At 41.1% G+C, this 18,996-nt stretch overlaps 1 protein-coding gene across 8 annotated transcripts in view; it reads right to left on the reverse strand.

The window, feature by feature from the left end:
- ITGB6 (integrin subunit beta 6) overlaps nucleotides 1-18,996 on the reverse strand; it is a 129,245-nt gene that overhangs the window by 66,373 nt on the left and 43,876 nt on the right. For 2 of the 8 annotated variants that reach the window (XR_011428248.1, XM_005601533.4), the window contains exons 2-7: nucleotides 6,849-6,901; nucleotides 6,494-6,651; nucleotides 6,238-6,313; nucleotides 5,422-5,501; nucleotides 2,656-2,860; nucleotides 1,788-2,034 (exon numbers count right to left, since the gene is read on the reverse strand). Coding sequence is in view for 6 of the 8 variants with exons in the window: in XM_005601533.4 (XP_005601590.1) it covers nucleotides 1,788-2,034; nucleotides 2,656-2,860; nucleotides 5,422-5,501; nucleotides 6,238-6,298 (593 nt within the window). In the remaining 2 variants the exon portion in view is untranslated. Of the gene's footprint in view, nucleotides 1-1,787; nucleotides 2,035-2,655; nucleotides 2,861-5,421; nucleotides 5,502-6,237; nucleotides 6,392-6,421; nucleotides 6,652-6,848; nucleotides 6,902-18,996 lie in introns of those variants that run through there. The other 6 variants (XR_011428247.1, XM_023622990.2, XM_070241146.1 and 3 more) reach the window with 5 other exon arrangements.

Here is an 18,996-nt window from a genome sequence, read left to right on the forward strand (position 1 = left end):
ATTTGGAATAACTGGAACCCTCATACATTGGCGATGGCAATGCAAAATGGTGAATCCACTTTGAAAAATAACTTGATAGTTCCTTAAAAACTTAAAAGTACACTCATCGTACAATTCAGCAATTCTAATTTCAATTTCTCTATCCAAGAGAAATAAAACATACAACCACACAAAGATATATGCAAATGATAATAACAGCATTTTTCATGATAGCCAAAAATGGGAAACAACACAAATGTTTATGAAGGGAAGAATGGATCAACAAAGTGTAGTAAATCCATACAATAGACTATTACTTAAAACAAAAAGGAACAAACGGCTGATAAACACAAAATCATGGATGAATCTCAAAAACATATTGATCAAAAGAAGGCAGACACAGAAGGTATATACTACATTATTCCATTTATTTGAAATCCAAGAACAGGCAAAACTAATCTAAATTATAGAAATCAGAAAATGGTTGCCTCTGGGGCAGTAGAATTGACTGCAATGAGGCACGAGGGAACTTTCTGAGGTGATGGAAATGTTCTACATCATGTTTTAGGTGTGTTTACACTGGTATATTCAATTATCAAAACGCATTAAACAGTATTTCTGGTGTGTGCATTTTAGTACATGTCAATTATATCACAAAAAAAGGGGGTGGGGGACAAACACTATCTCTGATTCTTGTAAGCAAACACAATTCCTAAGAGTTACAATCAGTGATGAATTCCTTTCATGGTCAAATTATTTTTGGCTATGTCAGATTCTGGTTGGGAACCACATTGAAATATCTTAAAATGATACTCTAAAAGCTGTTTGTCTTTTATGGAGATTGATTAATGCCTTGGGTATATCCAAGTATTACAAGTCAATATACATTTGGAAAGTCATTTCGTATATACTAGATCCATAGTAGTAAAGGGCTTGGTTTTGGACCCGCCCAGGTCTTGGTACAGATCTCTGATCAGTCATGTGGCCTTGGGCAAATTACCACCCTCTCAGAGCCTCTGTTACTTCCTCCGAGTACAGAGATGATGAAATCTTCTTTGATCTACTGTTATTACGAAAATTGAATGAGGTCATATATGTAAAATCTTCAGCATAGTGTCTGGCACGTACCAAATGGTAGATCTTATTCAATAGAAGGATATTAAATAATTTTATTTTGAACTTGTCATTGAGTGTACAGGTAAAACACCACAAATCAATTTGCTCTTGACCGTCACCTGGATAAAACATGGTTTTAGTAGCTGATTATAGCATATTATAATGGAGTCACTGCCTAATTTTGTACTGAATTCGATGGCAGTGAAGGCTGAAAAGACCTTCTCCAAGCAATAAGAGAAATCTACATTTCCCAAAGTACGTCAGAGAAAGCTGCAAAAAAGGTTATTTTGTCAGAAGTCACCGAAGTAGAGAAAGATACTCTGAAAAACTGGGTTACTGTCAAATGGCTTCAGAAAGTGGTGGACAGAAGGTCTCCAAGGGGCTGGAGATGGGCACAGGCCAGTGGAAACTATAGTGAAAAACTCGTTCCCCTCGTCTGCAGAACATAAAACCAAATTTGCTGCATCCTGACCTATCCAGGGAGACAGACGCTGCAAGGACCTGAGGCTAGAACCACATATTAAGATGACTTTACCTTGGTTCCTAATGAGGGCAACTGAGAAAGCTTCTGAGATCCAACCAGATGGAAGGGGAATGCCAGGTAGTTAGCAAGCTCTTGCCAAGTACAGCTCATAGTGGGGCTATCTCTACAGATAATCATTTTTCAAAGACGCAGAGAATCATTTACTTACCTGCAAGGGTTGGCGATTTCTTCTGGCGATGTTTTCATAAAAGGGGAGACGGGTTTTTCCACAAAAGAGCCGAAGCCCAGTCTAAAGTTGCTTGTTAATTTAGACATCTCCTTGGAAAGCAGGGAGCCCAGCTCTTTGATTGTGTTGAGGTCGTCATCCATGGAGGCTGAGAGGTCCATGAGGTAATACAAGTCCACCGGGTAATCCTCGGTCTGGCGGACTTGAACTTGCAGAGTCTGCTCACTGCCTGCAAAGCCCCCACAAAGAAAGCAAATCCATAGGAAGACATTGAGACTTCTTTGTGCCTAGGCAATCATTGGGCCAGCTGCCTATTTCATTTCAAGAAGAACTTACTGAAGATACTTACAATTTCATAAACAATGTGGTAGTTTATAAATGAACAAACCCATGAAATCACTTCAGCAGTGAGTTGAGAGTCACTGAAGGAGGTAAAAGTTAGGATATTTTATATCTCCTTGGGAGAACCAGCGTCCATTTAGATGGAAGATAAGCTGAATTTTTTGTATGTGGTTTTAGAAAAGGAGAACAAAATAAAGAGGCATTTAAAGCTACATTACAATGCTTAAAGAGATGTGAGGTAAGCCTTAACAACATTTGAGTAATTCAAATGGTTACCTATCAGATAAGGCTTTTTTAGTAACACATTTGGAGTGCAAGTGACCAATGTGAACAAAGGAAAGTGTTAGCCTAGCAATTCTTGGTTGCCTTAAGAATGAGAAATCTGAGTCATAATAATCAATGATATGTACTATGGTACAAGGCATATGAATTAGCAGAATAGTGGTATTACCATACATGACATTAGATTTATTTACATGAATCAGTGCTTGTGTAAATCATAACATACCTGGTCTCAATTTAAGAGTCAAGCTTTGAGGTGAAATCTGGACAATGTTGGAACTATTTTTCTGTCTCCCTACACTGAGAGGCTTATTTGTAAGTATTTCTACTTGGGAGACGGGGTTTTCGATGAAGCTTAGTTGACATCCTTTAGCTAAAAGATTGGCTGGGCTATCACACCTTTCACCAACTCCAGATGGATGGGTAAAATTCTAAAAGAGAAAAAAATAAAGAGAAAAAGAAAAATCTGCATTTCTATAAAGATTAGAAAAAAAACTTTTTGCTTTCTTTGCTAGTTAGGCATCTTGCCATAGTCAGTATATCATATTCCATGCGCTTGACATAGATTGTAGGTCTAAAGTTAAGTTAGTAAGAATAACCAGAGAAATCTGCCAGTAAAATTCTTAGTAAAATTAGGTTCTCCTTTTAATTGTGTTCAATTGACTTCACCTAATAGTTCCTTATTATTATTTTTAATGCTCACTTCTTTAAAGCTTCTCCTGTGCCATGATCAGATCCTTGAAACAGTTGGGTCATAGAGTTCACGTCATCTCATGAATTTATCTGTTCAAGATCACCTGTAGGTTCGAGGAATCCTAGGACTGCCCAAACTCTCAGATGTGTCTATTATCAAATCCGGTGACAAAGAGCCTTTTCTGTGAATTCCTAAAGGGCAAGGATTGTGGCATCTCCTTACCTAGCTCTCTGTCCTGGTTTAATTCATGGATGTGTCACTCATATATTATAGCAGAATTTCACTAAGGTTAACCTCTTAGGGACTTTAACTTAGAGTCTTAACGTGTTCTAGTTTAAGGTCTTTTAGAACTTTCTACAAGATTTGGAGGTGGAGAAGGGAAGTGAAAGAGAATATGGTATAGAAAACTGCTTTTCTTTGTAGGATTCAGGAGTTTCCCAGCTCCTTCTGGTCCACTTGGGTAGCAGAAGGCAGTGAGATGAAGTGTTTCCAGGCAAAGATGTGGCCATTCCAACCCAGCAGTGCCCAGAATAGAGAGATGGAGTCGAGAGATATTTACCTGTCTTACCTGATAGTCAAGGCTGCTCTAGAGCTGGTGAGGCTCGGGGCAAAGTGGAACTTGAGGCCCATTGACTCTCATGCTTGGAGAGAAGCAAACCAAGGCTCATATTGTTTTTCCCCGTCCTTTAGAAATCTAAACCACTCTAGCCACTCACCAACTAGGAAAGTTACATTGCTTCTTAAATTTATTTTTGAGAATGCAATTTGTTATCTATCCATCAGATCTGTGCGTATTTGAGGCCCTAGGCCAGGTGTAGCAAACTCTTAACTTCCCATGATGTATTCAAGGCAAACAATGGCTGCACAAGGCCTCAGAATCCTTCTCAACACAGAGTCATTGCTACCACCTGTAATCACCACCTTTGCCAAAAGATCAGACGTGGTGTTAACCACAGAACCTATTTCCTCTCTGCCCTAAGCAGAAGCCTAATTTACTTTTTCCTCCAACTGCCTCAACTGATATAACTACTTCTATCAGGGTGACCTTTTAGAATAGCCTGGCCTTAAAATTTGACAATAACTTGGCTACCAAATATCCACAAGTCAAGCTATCACTAGTAACTTAAGAAGTCCTCTTAAAAGAGTGCTAAAAAATGCATTCCAATAAAAATTCTAGAGGCGGGCATTTTGTTACACAGATTTGTTGTTTTATGTCTCAAGCATGAAAGTAATACTGTCTTCTTCAGGGAGACAAGGTAAAACAAAGCTGGGTTTTCCCCTCTTTGTATATTCTCAAACCTGTTTTTGATACTTGAGCTCAAAAAAGCATAATTCCCTCACACTTGTATTTGCGCCCATCAGTCACGGCAGCAGTGGGGAGCAATCTGGGTGCGCGCTCTGCCATCTGTGAGGACTTCCTCCATGGACGCACTTCCCACATGGGATTTGAGTTTTAGCAATGATAGCCTGGTCCTGAGTTGGGTGTTCAGGTTTGTTCTCCTTTGAGCATGCTACTCAGCTCTTGCTGAACCTGGCGTTTGTATGCTTTGATTTGTGTTTAGATTCTCTTTAGGAGATTCAGCAGAGAACTGCTTTAAATCCAGAGAGAGCTAAGGCAGCTCTTTTTTGCCAAGAATCGTTTACAGGTTGCTCTATGGTGTCACAGGAGACAGTGACTCAGGATGGCTTGTTATATATTCCCCAACCCCCTCATACTACTTTCACATAGTTTTCAGTTTAATCAGATAAGGAATGTCTATTTTGGGCTTTGTCATTGGTATTCCACAGCCACCAAGTTCATGAAAATGTAATTTTTAAAAGAACTGGATAATGTCTTCACAGTAAAGTTTACCCCAACCTAGAATACCTCTCTTGGAACCTAGCAGTGGTTCAGAATGGATCCTGGTTCCCAGGTGGAAGATAATTCTGATACTGAAATCAGATGTATGTTTAACTTGAGAAAATATCATCTCCATGATCTCTGATTACCCAGAGCCTTGGCATTTTACATGTAACCAGTTAGAATTGGCTTTAAAATAAAAGGAGGAATCAGATTAAATAAAGGATCCTGAGTTAAGTCTTTTTCAGAATTATTTGACATTCACTCGCTCCACAAATCGCTTTTGAAAATAATCACAGGAATGACACTTTGATCTACTCATGCTTGCATTTTCCTTGCCTGACTTGTTTCACTCCTATAACCCCACGGAAAGCAGGACACTATGAGACTCGTCACTGATGGGATTAACAGAAGTGTAACTGCAGTTTTTACAAACATGTTGAGGTCGTTGGTTTTACCTCCTGAGAACACCAGGCACACTGAGGTCCAGTGAGTAAGCAGTCTTCACAGGTTTCTGCACCTCCCACGGCACAGCCACCTGTGTTCAAACCCAGCAAGACACAAGGAATTCAGCACACTCTCTGGCACTCCACTGATGAGAGGCTCTTAACGTACTCGAACGCAGCAATAGCAAAGTTTACTTTAGTCTTCTAAGATCAGTCCTCAAAATGTTAGCAATTCATTACAAAGTTCATATTTTACATCTATCATGTTGAAAATATGTATGTCTTGTTAGCCAAAAATGATCATTCTCTTTTTTCTTAAAATATGAAAAGATCTCAACGTTCACAAATATAGCATCATCCTATTTATTATCCTCATTCAGTACTATCCAATTTAATTTTTTAAAATTATTTGCATCCATTAAAAAATGTGTCTCTCTTTAATGTACTCTTTTTATTTTTAAAATAAATCCTTTTTCTCTCTCAAGATTATTATTCTTAAGTGGAAGACCTTGTTGTACAATAAAATAGCTAGAAAAGTTACCAAAATAGTTGTCATAAAGATATTAATAAGCCCCTTCCTACAGTAACGCTGTTTAATTCTCCTCATGAAAATGCCCATGCAACCTTTGTATTTATTTGCCTTAAGCCGAGAGCACTCCCTGTGGGAACAGCCCTGCGTCTGCCCGTAATTCGTTAAAGTGTTCGCTCAGCAGCGAAAGAGCAATCGAACAGATCAAATAAAAAATGACTTCAGATCTAGTTTTGAACCAAATGACAGGTTTGTCAAGCATACCACGAAAGCAATATATCAGAGAACTTAGGTCTTACCTTGAACGCGATCATTCCTTCCTAGAAATAGAAAGAACAGGCAGAGCAGTTCAATCCCCATTCGTCTCAGTTCTCGCTGTGCAGACAGATTAAAAAATGAATTACCTTCAGCATTACCATATCAAAGCCGAACATCGTGAAAAGTCTTTCTTTCCTGAAGTGTAAAAGTTTAAATACTACTTACACTGCTTTGAAAAGAAACTTGAGACGTAAATAAAAAAGTTTTCATTAAGACTGAAATGAAAACAGAGGCTACCTGGACAGGTAAAGAGGAAAAGCTGTGTTTAAAAGCAACTTCAACATGATTCACTTCCTTGTTCTCCTTATAAGGAAGGCAGGTGTACAGTCATCAAGAAGGTGGGGAAATTCATTCAGGAGAAATTTTTATGCAAATTCTATTGGTCTCTCTGCATCCTAGAGAAAGTTAACACCTTTAGTGAAATATCGATGAATGAAATGTCAAAAGAACAATCGAAATAGGATCTAAAGTTGTTTCTAAAATACTTTTAATTTAATGAAAACAGTAAAGATGATAAATAAAACACAAGTACATAAGAAGTATAACACAAACATGTAGGGAGGATTTTAAAAAATGAGCTAAAGGAAAATACCTGAGATTTTTGTATTCCATTGTTAAATCCTTTGCAGAGAATTGAAATGAACTCTGAAAAATAAAAATCACTATTTTAAAGCCAAATTAGAAGACAGGCTAGGAAAAGTAAAACATTGTGTTCCCTTGTTTTCCAAATTGGGTGAAAGATATTTTTCTGTAACTATAGAATTCTTAATTAAAAAGCAATATTGGAAATTACTATATGAAAATTAAATTAGGCAAAAATTAGATAGTCTCAAAACAACCCCAGTGGAAACAGAAACAATGGTACCCAGGATTCTGAATCCTTCGGGAGAGGGACCAAGTGCTTTTTCTCCTCTGCTCTCCCAGCTTCTAGCTCACCATTTGGTATATAGGAGGTGTTTATTTGTTGAACAATAGAATGACAAATTTAAAATATACACAATCTATGGCTAAACTCGTAAGGTTGATTATATATTTTTTCCCAACGTGTTCAGGAAGATGTTCTGGGATTGGCAGAAACTGCACACAGGTAAGAATCAATATTCACTTTGTTACTCTCTGAACTATCTGACCTTAGACAGGCTTCTCTATGGCTGGGCTTATGTCCTGGAGATTATCTTTTAAAAGTGTATTTCTAGGCAAGCATGTGAAGCCTGTGAAGAGAGGAAAACTTATTATAGACCGCTCAGGTTCTTCTCAGAAGGCTGTGTTCAATTTTGGACTCCATCATACACAAGACCCTGAAAGAACATGTCAAGAATCTCGTAGAGAGAAACCAGAATTATTAAAGAGCTGGAAGATATGCCTTTTGGGAAAAAAATACAGTTATATGAAATCAGTTGATTTAACTCGAAGAAGAAAGATTGAGGCACAAATTATCTGTGTCCCTGATACTACCTCCATTTTTGCTCCAGTATTAGCTATCATTCATTCATTCAACAAATATTCGTTGAGCACATACTTCGTGCCAAGTATTTTCTAGAAGCAGAATATATGTCAGAGAATTAAGCCAAGTTCTTGACTTACGAAGCATAAATTCTAGGTTGGAGGGCAGTGGGGGGAGACTGATTCTTAAAATCAGGCAATGGTAAGGGCTATGAAAAATGATAAAGCTGGGTGGAAGGAAAGAGGGGTAGGGAGGGTGTGGTATTCTATTTTGGATAATCAGGGAGAATTTCTCTGATCAACTGACATCAGACAAAGCCCTCAATGACTTGGGCAACAAAGTGCAAAGGCCCTGAAACAGCCTCAGGCTAGGCATTTTCAAGCCCAGTGGAACATAAGAAGGGAGAGGGAGGGTAGCAAATGAGGTCAGATTTAGAGGCAGAGGTCAGATCATATGTAGTCTTGACCTTGACTTTTATTCTAAACGTGTTTGGAATGTCATTGGAAGGTCGAAAAAAGGGGAATAATATTATTTAATTTACGTCTTAAAAAAACACTCTGGCTGCCGTGGAGATTAGAATGTATGGGTCAAGATTGCAAGGTGGGAGGCCAGTTAGAAGTTTATGGCTGTTGTCTAGGACAGAGACAAGTGGTTGGGACTAGGACATTGGTCATGTAGGAGGACAGAGGTGCTCAGATACAGGATGTAATTTGAAAACAGAATGTGCTTATGCATGGGGTGTGGATTTGGAAGAAAGAGAGATTTTTGGCCTGAGCAACTGAATGTATGATACTCTTTCCTGAGAGGGGTTACCCTGGGGAAGGATCAGGTTTCACGCAGAGGATGGCACTCAAGAACATGTTAAGTATGAGATGTCTAGAAATAACCAAGTGAAGATGCCACAGAGGCAGTTTGATATCTGAGTCAGGAAGTGGGGATGGTGTTGAAGTATGAACTGTAATTTTAGGATCATGAGCATGGATTTAAGGACATGAAGCTGAATGGGATCCTGAAGGAGGGGAATATAGATAAGGAAGAGCTCTGAGGACTGAGCCCTGGGGCCTGCCAATATTTAGAGGTCAGGAGGAGAAGAACCCATTAAAGGAAGCTGCTATCTAAAGAACACTCGCTCTTGCTAAAAAGGAATCTGTCTTTTTTGGAAGACAATTCTCCAAGTATCTCTCACATTTCTGCATGTTTTGCAAGCAGAGGCACTGACCACCTTTTTCTGGATTATCTTTTCAAGGATATTTGTAAAGTGAACAGCCTTTTAAGACAGAGATATTGTCTGTCTGCAGAGCAAGGAGCAAATTGCTTACAGCTTTGGAAGACAGAGATAGTGTCACTCTGCAGAACTAGGAGTAGGCATACTTACTACCCATTATAAAAGGTTCAGGTTCCCTAAACTCATAGTTCCTCTCTTATCATACAGCCTGCTACTTGTGCAGGTGCCACCTCCTTCCCTGTGTCACCCTGTGGGAACTGGCCTTGGGGAACTGGTGAAAGAAAGTGCTGATCCTTTGACCACTGCTAGTGTTATGAATTATGCAGTCTTTTATCTTGGAACCAGGCATCTCATGTCCCTCAGCATCCACGAATCTGTGATGAGCTAACTCGCTAGCTTGCAAGTGAAATCTCAGGCCCATCACAGTTCTTGATAGTCTTCCACTTGAAATCCACCTTCTTCTACAGACCGAGCACGCAATTTTCAAATCTCGTTTTGGAAGCTAAGATCTTGCATCTCACAAGGCTGCCTGAAATGCCTTGGACTGACGAGAGCTGCTCTGGTCACTGAGTTGTCTGTCTCCCCACTGACCTCCCTGGCAACCACCATCAGGCACTTTGGATGAGCTGGGATCAAGGATGCCTGTGCAACTCTAGATCTGCCCACTCCCTAGAAACTTTTCTCTGGGGTTCTAGCTGCCACCAAAAATCTCCTCTTCTTAAAAACATAGTTAGACTACCTCTCCCAGCCTATCTCGCAGTTAAGAGAACCTCAATGACTAGCTCTTGTCAATGGAGTATGAGTGGGAGTGGTATGTACCACTTCCAGACCATCTCCATGTCCCTCTGCCAACTGGATGCAGGCAGTAGCAACAAGGTCCTGGGGCAACTCCAGACACTCAATCCGACCCTATGATTAAATAGAGCACCCTGTACTATCCCACGTACAGACTTCCATCCCAGTCCCTGAAATCATAATTGCACTGCTTTATTTACTCTGTCCCCAGTTGCAGCCCGCCCCTCTGGTGTTCATTCCCTCCCCCACTTCCAAGCCTTTGCCCATGCCATTTGTGATGCCTGGAGGCCCTTGTCTCCATCTCGCTCCTCTCACGACCAGCTCAACTCACCACCCTGGTCTCAGCGTAGACCTTAGTGCCAACAGGAGGACCATTTTTGGTCTCTCTGGGCCTCTTCCTGCAGAATTTCTCTAGTACAGCCCTTTTCATTCTGATTATAATCAAATAAATACCTGCCCCTCTTCCCGTCTAAGCTGTGGGGTCCTTTAAGACACTTATTTATTCAACAAGTATTTATTGAATTAGTATCAGGCAGGGAATGTGTCTTAGTCATCTTTATATTCCCAGCACGTAGCATAATGCCTGGTACTGTGAAAGGAGTCAGTTAGTATTTACCAAATAAATGGATGCATTTTATGTCTTCATTGTCAGTATTTTACCTGCTACAAAGCAGGTACTCCATGAATATTGAGTAAATATTGAGTAAATAGTAAATAGAATATTGAGTAAATATTGAGTAAATGAATAAATGGTTTGAGAAGGTACATCATGCCATTAGGAGAGGGAAAATGCATCCTCTGCTTGGGTTGTGATGAAAGCTGAGAAAAGGCTTAAAATGCAGGGTGGAGAAAAGGGGCAAAATTTAAGAGAAAATGTAAAGTAAAAGAAAGCTACAAGTGAACTTCCATCCACTGTGTTTTCACCTTGGCACCACTCAGGGTATTTGTACCAGGCTATAAGGCACAGGGAAAACATTCTTGCTTCCTGAAGATATGGTGCCTGGTGCCCTTTCCTAGAAAGAACCCATCCATACTTCTCTGGAGAGAGGTGGCCTTACTTGTTTCGTGAGCTGGCCAGCACCCCATAAAGTGTCCCAAAGGAAAACCGTGTCCCCCTAGCCAAGCCAACCAGATCAATTACCTCTGTTTCTTTAAATGTGAAATTTGAACTGGGAAATACAGGCTGAAAGTCAGGGCTATGGTATAGGAGCTGAAGCTAGCAGAAAGAGGACATCCGGTTGGAGAGAATACGATGCTTCAGGACTGAGTCAATGTTAGTAGGAATCAGCAGTATGAGGATAAAGAAGCCCAAGGCAGAGGAAAGCTACAGTGAGTAAAAGATGAGCCGGTGGGTTGAGAGTATCAATAGTAAAAGCAGCAGAGAAGGCGCCCTGAGCCACAGCAACTGAAGAACACCAGAGTCAGATGCACAATCTCACTCTGTCGAGGGGAAGAAGCGTGGCCCAGGCTGAGGGCTGCTGTGCATCCCAAGTGCCCTTCCAGATTGGATCTCTCTGAGGCCCAGCTCTCCCTGGGTTTCCCCTGGATCCTGTTTCTTTTAGGGCGATGTGTATTCTTACAACAAATTCCCATTACTTGTGGATAGTTGAGGGAGTCTCTACGTCCCTTAATATCAGGAGATCGTAAGTCACATGATCTACATTTTAAGACAGGCTTGTCAGCCCATAGAGTAGAATCCTACCATCCCAACTGCTCAGAGTCCCAGCCTGGGGGCTCTGACTCCGTCTGGGGGTCTGACCCTCTTCAAAGCGTCTAAGCTGCGGGGCAGGTGGGGTAACAGAGCACCACACAGCTCAGGGAACCAGCACCTTTGCACTCTGCCCTTCAACTGGCCTTTGCCTCTGAGATTTAGAAATGGGCCTTCTTCAGCAGAGCCCTGACTTCAGGAAGCTGTGTGAACCCATCTGACTCACTGTATCTGGCTTGGGTCTCTCCCGGTCCCAGCCACTCACCCATATGAGAGAACAACAATCTAGGGCCCAGCTGGGCCAGCCCCAGGGCACTCAAAACACTCTTGGGGGAGCAAACAGTGAGTAAACCTGGGAGGCAATTCGAACCCTGGGTACCTTAGCAATGACTGCCAGCTCTTGGGATGGCCTTGCTGTGTAACGTGCTTTATTTCAAGCACCAGGGAGAAGTATACCTTCAGTTGTCTTTCTGTAAACATGTTTCACAGTGAGGAGCTAAAAAAAGACAGTGGAAATGGATGCTTCATCTTGGGGTCCGGCCCTGATGTAACTGTGTGTGCCATACGCTGCACAGCAGGTTGTTTGCAGAATGTTAGGGCTGACTCAAGGATGTGTGTAACTCTGGAATCGTGGAAACTGAAAGTGGATGCCTTTGTTTCATATTTCAAGACCTTCAGAAAAATTCTTTTAAAGAAGGATGTATAACAGTTTCCTGTCATCTTAGTCTATAATGTCCACAAACTGCTAAGTGCTAGAGAAACTTTTTGTGGCCTAGGCCTTACATTCCAGTCTGGAGTTTACTTTTTTTATTGTAGTAAAATATATATAACATAAAATTTATCATTGTAAACATTTTTATATATGTAGCTCATTGGCATTAAGTACAAGCATGTGTTATGCAACATACACCACGGTCCACCTCCAGCACTTTTTCATCATCTCACACTGAAACTTTGTACCCATTAAACACTAACTTCCCGTTTCCCTGGACCCTGGCAACCACCAATCCTCCTGCATTCCATCTCTATGACTTTGACTATTCTCGGTAACTCGCATACACGGAATTATACAACAAAGCCTATTTCACTTAGCATGATGTTTTCAAGGTTCACCCATGTTGTAGCATATATATCAGAATTTCATCCCTTCTTAATGCTGAATGATGTTCAATTGTGTAGATACATCTCATTTTGTTTATGTATTTATCCGTCCATGGACTTTTGGGTTGTTTCCACCTTTTGTCTATTGTGAATAATGCTACTATGAACATGGGTGTACAAATATCTGTTTAAGTCTGTAGCTTACTTTTTAAAGTCATCATGATGTCCATGATGGGAGGAAGTAGTGGGAAGAATTTAGATTTTGTATGCAGAGAGAACTGGGTTCAAATTGCAGCCCTGGCAGGTCCTACTGTATATCCTCGGGACTAGGATTTCTCTCGCAGCACTTTAGATGCCAGACTGTGAAACACTGATAATATCCACTCTTCAGGATTATGGTGAAGATTTAATTATACCATTAATTATGGTATGAATCCAGATTTTGTGGGGCCTAAAGATTATATGATTTGGGGAGAGGGGCTCTTTAAGAAAAAGAAAGCAAAATTGAACATAAATTCCGTATGTAAGGGTATATTTATTTAAAATGAGAGAGAGAAAATAAAACCCAAACCATGACAACAAATTACTGAAGGCGTGGAGATTCCAGGCCATTTCTTCTTGAGATCTCCTTAGGCAATTCACCAGAAATGCTCACCTGGAAATGCTTCCTGATGGTAATCTGGCTTCCCATCCCCACCTGGGGCCACCTGCGGCTCTCAGGCACTCCCAGGCACCTGTGCAAGCTGCAGGCCTCACCCGCTTCATCCTTTCTTAGTAAATCCCCTTCTGATTTCTCTCAGGCTTCATGTTTATTGAAGTTAGCTTTATTGAGCACTTCCCATGTGCCAGGACCTCTTAAACATTTTATTAATATTGCCTTATTTCATTCTCAAAATACCCCTATGAAGTAGGGACTGTTTTACTTCCATTTACCAGATGAGGAAACTGAGGCATGAGAAACTGCGTAGCTGGCCCAGAGGCAGACTGCCGCTCAAGCAGCAGAACCCTGGAGACAGAGTGCTGCCTCCAACCCGAGCTCAGCCTGGCCGTGCAAACTGCCTCCTGGTAGATAAGAGGTGTTGGTAGAGCCACCAAGCAGCTGTCAGCAAGAAATGAAATTCCCCAAGGAGCCTTAAATGTGTTTGTCTCAATCTCTGGACCCATGTTCCAGCCCCGGCTCTGTATCTAGCTGTCTCCTTTTTGGTTTGTTTGTTGTTCATCCTGTGGATCACTCATCACCAAAAATAAGACAGAAATGTGGTCCTGGATCCTGCAATCCTTTTTTATTCCTTCTGTGATTTAAGTCTGGTACAAATCACTTAAAAACAAACAAAACAAAACATGTTGCCCAGCCCTTCAGGGGAAGCTGACATCACTGGCGGGGAGCCAGGCCTGGCACTGTGTCCAGGAGAGGGCGGTCACGGGCGTTTCCTGTGGCTGGCAGATGACTCAGGATTAACTCCTTACCCTCCAGACGCAGTCACCCTCCACCCCGCTTTGGAGCTCAGTAGCCAGACACACGGCTCGTTAAAGGAAGCCAGTTCTCACTTGGCAAGTGTGAAGCAAATCTTGTATGTTAGACCAGCTTGAGAAAGCCACTCACCTCAGGTTTTGGAGATTATTTTAGTCTAAAAGAACTGAGCTCCTTCTGTCCTTTAGTTTGTGGAATAAATCCAAAGACGAGATTTTCCATAAAATCTCAGCGAATACAAGTTTATTCTGACTTGACTCTGAGAACTAGACTCTCTCTTTATGCCACTCTCTTCTATGCATGAAGCGAATGGCGTGCCATAGCAAGAAGTCCATGTGAACAAACAGGCATTGACTACGAGGTGATTCACTCAGTCACAGCTTGCAAGACTGCTAAGCATTCTTTTCTCTTTTCTTTTTAAAAGATAATTCAAGCAGTCTAACCAGGGTTTTAAGCAAGTATTTTTTCTGATGAGCACCATCTCTTACTTCTGGGGCTGCACTGGGCAGTGGCACTACTGGTGAAAATTGACTCTAATTCATTGTCATTCATTCATTCACTCACTCATTCAGCAAATGTCTATTGAGATCCTACATGTGCCAGGCACTATTCTGGGACACAGTGTTGATTAAAACCAATGAGTTCTCTGCCTCATGGAGCTTCATTCCTGTGAGATAGATAGACAATAAAGAGCCAGATAACGATGTCAGGTGGTGAAAAATGCCAAGAAAAATAAAGAACGGTAAGAGGTCACAGAGTGGTCAAGGTGGGGTGGCCAAAGAAGCCTCTGATAAGGTGGCATTAGGTCATGCCCTAGGGAAGTGAGAGAGGGAGTGACAATTAACTGGAGGAAGAGCAAGTACAAGACCCCAGGCAGGAGGGTTTGGGGACAAGCAAGATGGCTGGTAAGACTGAAGTGGACCCAGGAGGTAATCACAAGGAGGTAACTGAGGACAGGCCCGAGAATCAAGAAGGTGGTGAAGACCTTGTCAGAAGAGGCTTGTGGGCCGTGGTCAGGACTCTGGATTTGTATTCTGAGTAAGAAGGGAAGGTTTTATGGGTTTTTTGGGGTGACATGCTGTACCTTATGTTTTGAAAAGGTCACTCTGAGCAGACTGTAGAGCAAGAAGGACGAAGGGAGGAGATCTCTCAGAGGCGGTTTCAGCAATGGAGGCCAGAGACGATGAAGGCTTGGACAAGGAAGGTAGCAAGAAGTGGTTGGGTTCTGGATATAGTTCCAAGATAGACAGGTTTTACAAATGGATTGTTTGTAGGGCAGGAGAGAAATTGAGGGCTCAAGGATGACTCCAAGAGTAATGGAAACCCCTACTTGATAACTTCGCCATCACCAACAGGTTTCTCTAGACATGTCAGAGAGACATGATATGATATCTGCCCATGGTAAGAATCACAGTGAGCTCTAGGTGACTAATAACCTGCGGAGTCACGACTGTGCAAAAGGTGTTCTGTGGCAGAACAGGAAAGGTCAGAACTATGCAGGCAAGTGCTCTACAGTGAGACTGTCTACGTGTTTTTGTTGTTAACATTCCTTCAGTCCAGCAAAAGTCTCATTAGCTGGCATCTTCTGTTCTGGAATTCTCCATGACTTGGCATTTGGGGAGCAAAAGAAAACCTGGAAAATTCCCATGGTCCTGCAGTCCTCTCTCGCTGCACTGGTAGACTGTTGGGGTCAGTTTCCATAGCAAAAGAGTCTGCCCTAACAGATTTTCTAAAAGTATAGTCCTCATTAGGGCACTGTAAGAAGGCAGGTGAGATGGGCATATTTTACTTAAAAAAAAAAAAACTCCTTACAAAGTAGAAGGATTTCAGATTTCTTGTGACCTTGAGCATGCAATTTATGCAACTGTAACAGTAGGGAAGATTGCCATTCTTTAAAAAGCTGGGAGCAATGGTGGCCAATGTTATGTTGGAGGAATATCCTTGAGGGGGTCCATGGAGGATTTACCACTTTCAACTGCCATTTTATGGACTTTCCTGGTTGTTGCTGATGCCCACTCACTGAATCCTCCCAGTAAGTTTACACAAAATGGAATAGGAAAAAGCGCTGAGCGTGAAGCAAACACCCTAATCTTTAAAAAGGCTAAACGAGAAATTATTCTAACAAGCTATTGAAAATGTCATTAACCTGGTCACGTCTCACGAATTGGAAGAGGAGAAAGAAGAAAAGCTTTTAAAAGCAAATTCAGTGGCATCTGATTAAAGATGGTGTATTGGATTGTTATACAATCTGCATTGTTGGGTGTAATTCCTTTCAAACACAACGCGGCTCCAATGAGCTGTCAGATGTGAGAGACTTGTGTGAGGGAGCATGAAAAACACCCGCCCGGCCTGCAACCTGCTGTTTCAGGACAACTCTGGGTGAAGCTGTGCTTGCAGAAGGTCCCTTCCCAGCACCGGATAGCTGAGGAGCGTGGAGCAGAGTTTCAACCGATGCATAGTGCAGCTAACGGCTCCACAGGAGTTTCAACATTCACTTGAGTAATAATTTTCTTCATGTTAAGGAGTTGCAAGTTTTAAAGTTCCAAGCAAAACACATATAATGAAAGTTTTTTCATTAGAACAAAATTGCTATTAGTTGCAAATATTTGGGGAGGATTATTTCTTTGGCAAATATTCCTTATGCATTGATGAGATGATGATATCTCGAACATCAGTGGAGTAATGCTCAATAGCGTGGAAAATGCAGTTGTCAGCCCTGGTCTCAGTCCAGACCTTGGTGGCTTATAGGACATTTGTTGCACCTTGTAAATTAATCTTGAAATGGTTCAGGGCCTAAACTTCAGGCGATCAAGGATTAAGAAGACAGGATGTAATTATTAACTCAACCACTGGAATGATTTATTTTTATGTATGTCACTGGAGGAGGAGCACTGATAATTTAGATAATAATAATGTATCAATATTATGGCCCAAACTGTGTTCTGAAGAGAGCTGTTAATCCTTGCCCTGTTAATGAAATGTTCCTGTAATTTAGTTAATACGGACAATTAAATCTCCCCTGTCAGAAATTCACAATGCACGGTAACTTATTAAACACTTTAAGAAGCCCCACAGTGAAGAAAACTGCTTACCTTTGTTTAACAATTAAACAAAAAAGTGTTTGCTTAGGGAAAGCCTTTTTTCTTCATGTGCTTATTAGCATGTTTGGATCTCTTTCCATTGCATATAGTTTCACAAGTGCTAGAAGAGAGTGTAGATGTACTGAACGTTTTATGAAATTTCACCTATCCTGCTGTCAAGGAGACCTACAATCAAATTTTAAAATTGTAGCCAGATTTCTTAAGAAAATCCCTGTGTGACTTCGTTTGTTTCCTGCTGCATTTTGAATGCATTATGCAATTCAAAGACCTCTCAAGATGGATTTTCCTGGAGAAATCTCTCTTTCCAAGGGAAGTCCAGAGGGCAGGTCTGTTTAGACTACAGTTCAGATAAAGCACTTGGAACAGTGATGACTCATAAGGAACCTCCAAACTCAGACCCAGGCCGTGACCCTGCTTCCTTCAAGAGCTCAGATACCAGTCTTATTACTGAATGACCTAGGCCGGTTTTCCTTGTGAAACGGATTCCGAGCACGCTGTACGTTGCTTTCCTATGACACACTCCCCTGGCCAGAGGACCACCTCTGCTGCTTGCGTCGGCCCTCTGCCTGTTCCTTTTTGGTGCAAGAGACCATCCCCAAGCTCTCGTCTGTCTGTCCATCAATCCACTCACCTCACTCGCAGGAGGTCTAGTAGAGTAGTCCCCTTATGACAACAGCATGCTCTTCTTTGGGTAGGAAGCATCTCTTCAGGTGAGAGAGTGTGCAGCATTTTGTTCCAAACTTATTTCCTTTCCTGCTTTCTCAGGCCCTTAGCATGTATGGATGGCTTCAGGCACGGTAGGAACAATCTTCTTGAATCTGGATCTCCTCCCTCGACACCATCATTCTCATGAAAAAACTTCCTTCTTAAAATGGTCAGTTTTATGTCATTCTTTGACAATGAAAGTGTCATTTTTTTCATTGAGATGGGAATCTAAATGAACATATAAGAAACGGATAATTTGTCTACTTTGTGGGATGCCAAAATAGCAGAGAAAGAGTTACTATAACTTATTCAGCTGATTTTCCAAGAAAAAGGTGACATATGATGTAGGTGTTTTTAAAAAATTAAACCCAGCAGCAGATTTCAGATGAGCTTACTGTAAAAATATAGCATCAAAATATAGTGTCTAAAAACTATGCAATCATCTTACTTTCTGAAAAAAAATTTAGCCTTTTTCATGGAATGTTGCAAATATGAATTCCTTGGTCTTGATGCCAGCCCTAAAATAATAATGGCTAACAATGGCTCTTACAATGTGCCGGGCACTGTTCTAAACCTTTATCACATTGTGAAGTGAGGTACTGATTTTTCCTCATTTTTAAAAATAATATTTAATTTAACTTAATATTTTAGAACAGTTTTAGATTAGCACAGAGAGTTTCCATATACTCCACACCCAGTCTTCACTATTATTTCTTATTAGTAACATCTCACATTAGTATGATACATTTGTTATAGTTAATAAACCAATATTGATACATTATTATTGTCTAAAGTCCATACTTTATTCCTATTTCTTTATTCCTTAGTTTTTACTTAATGTCCTTTTTCTGTGCAAGAATCCCATCCAGGAAACTACATTATATCTGCTGTCACGTCTCCTCAGGCTCCTCTTGAATTCTCCCTATTATACAAAAGGAAACAATGTGGCACAAAGAGAGGTTAAATCACTTGCCCGTGGTCTTGCAGTTGCTAAGTGGAAACGTTGGCCTCAAATCCAGCAGTCTGATTCTAGGCACATGGTTAACCTTTGTGCTACATTATTGCTACCCTGATACTATTATTTCAACTTGAATTACTTAAGTTATTTGTCACTTCAGGCAGCAGAGCTGTAAGCATACCTGACTCAGATCCTCCCCAGTCAGCAACTGGCCATCGTCACATGGGCAGTT

Source organism: Equus caballus, chromosome 18, assembly GCF_041296265.1.
Source record: "Equus caballus isolate H_3958 breed thoroughbred chromosome 18, TB-T2T, whole genome shotgun sequence".
NCBI lineage: Eukaryota > Metazoa > Chordata > Mammalia > Perissodactyla > Equidae > Equus > Equus caballus.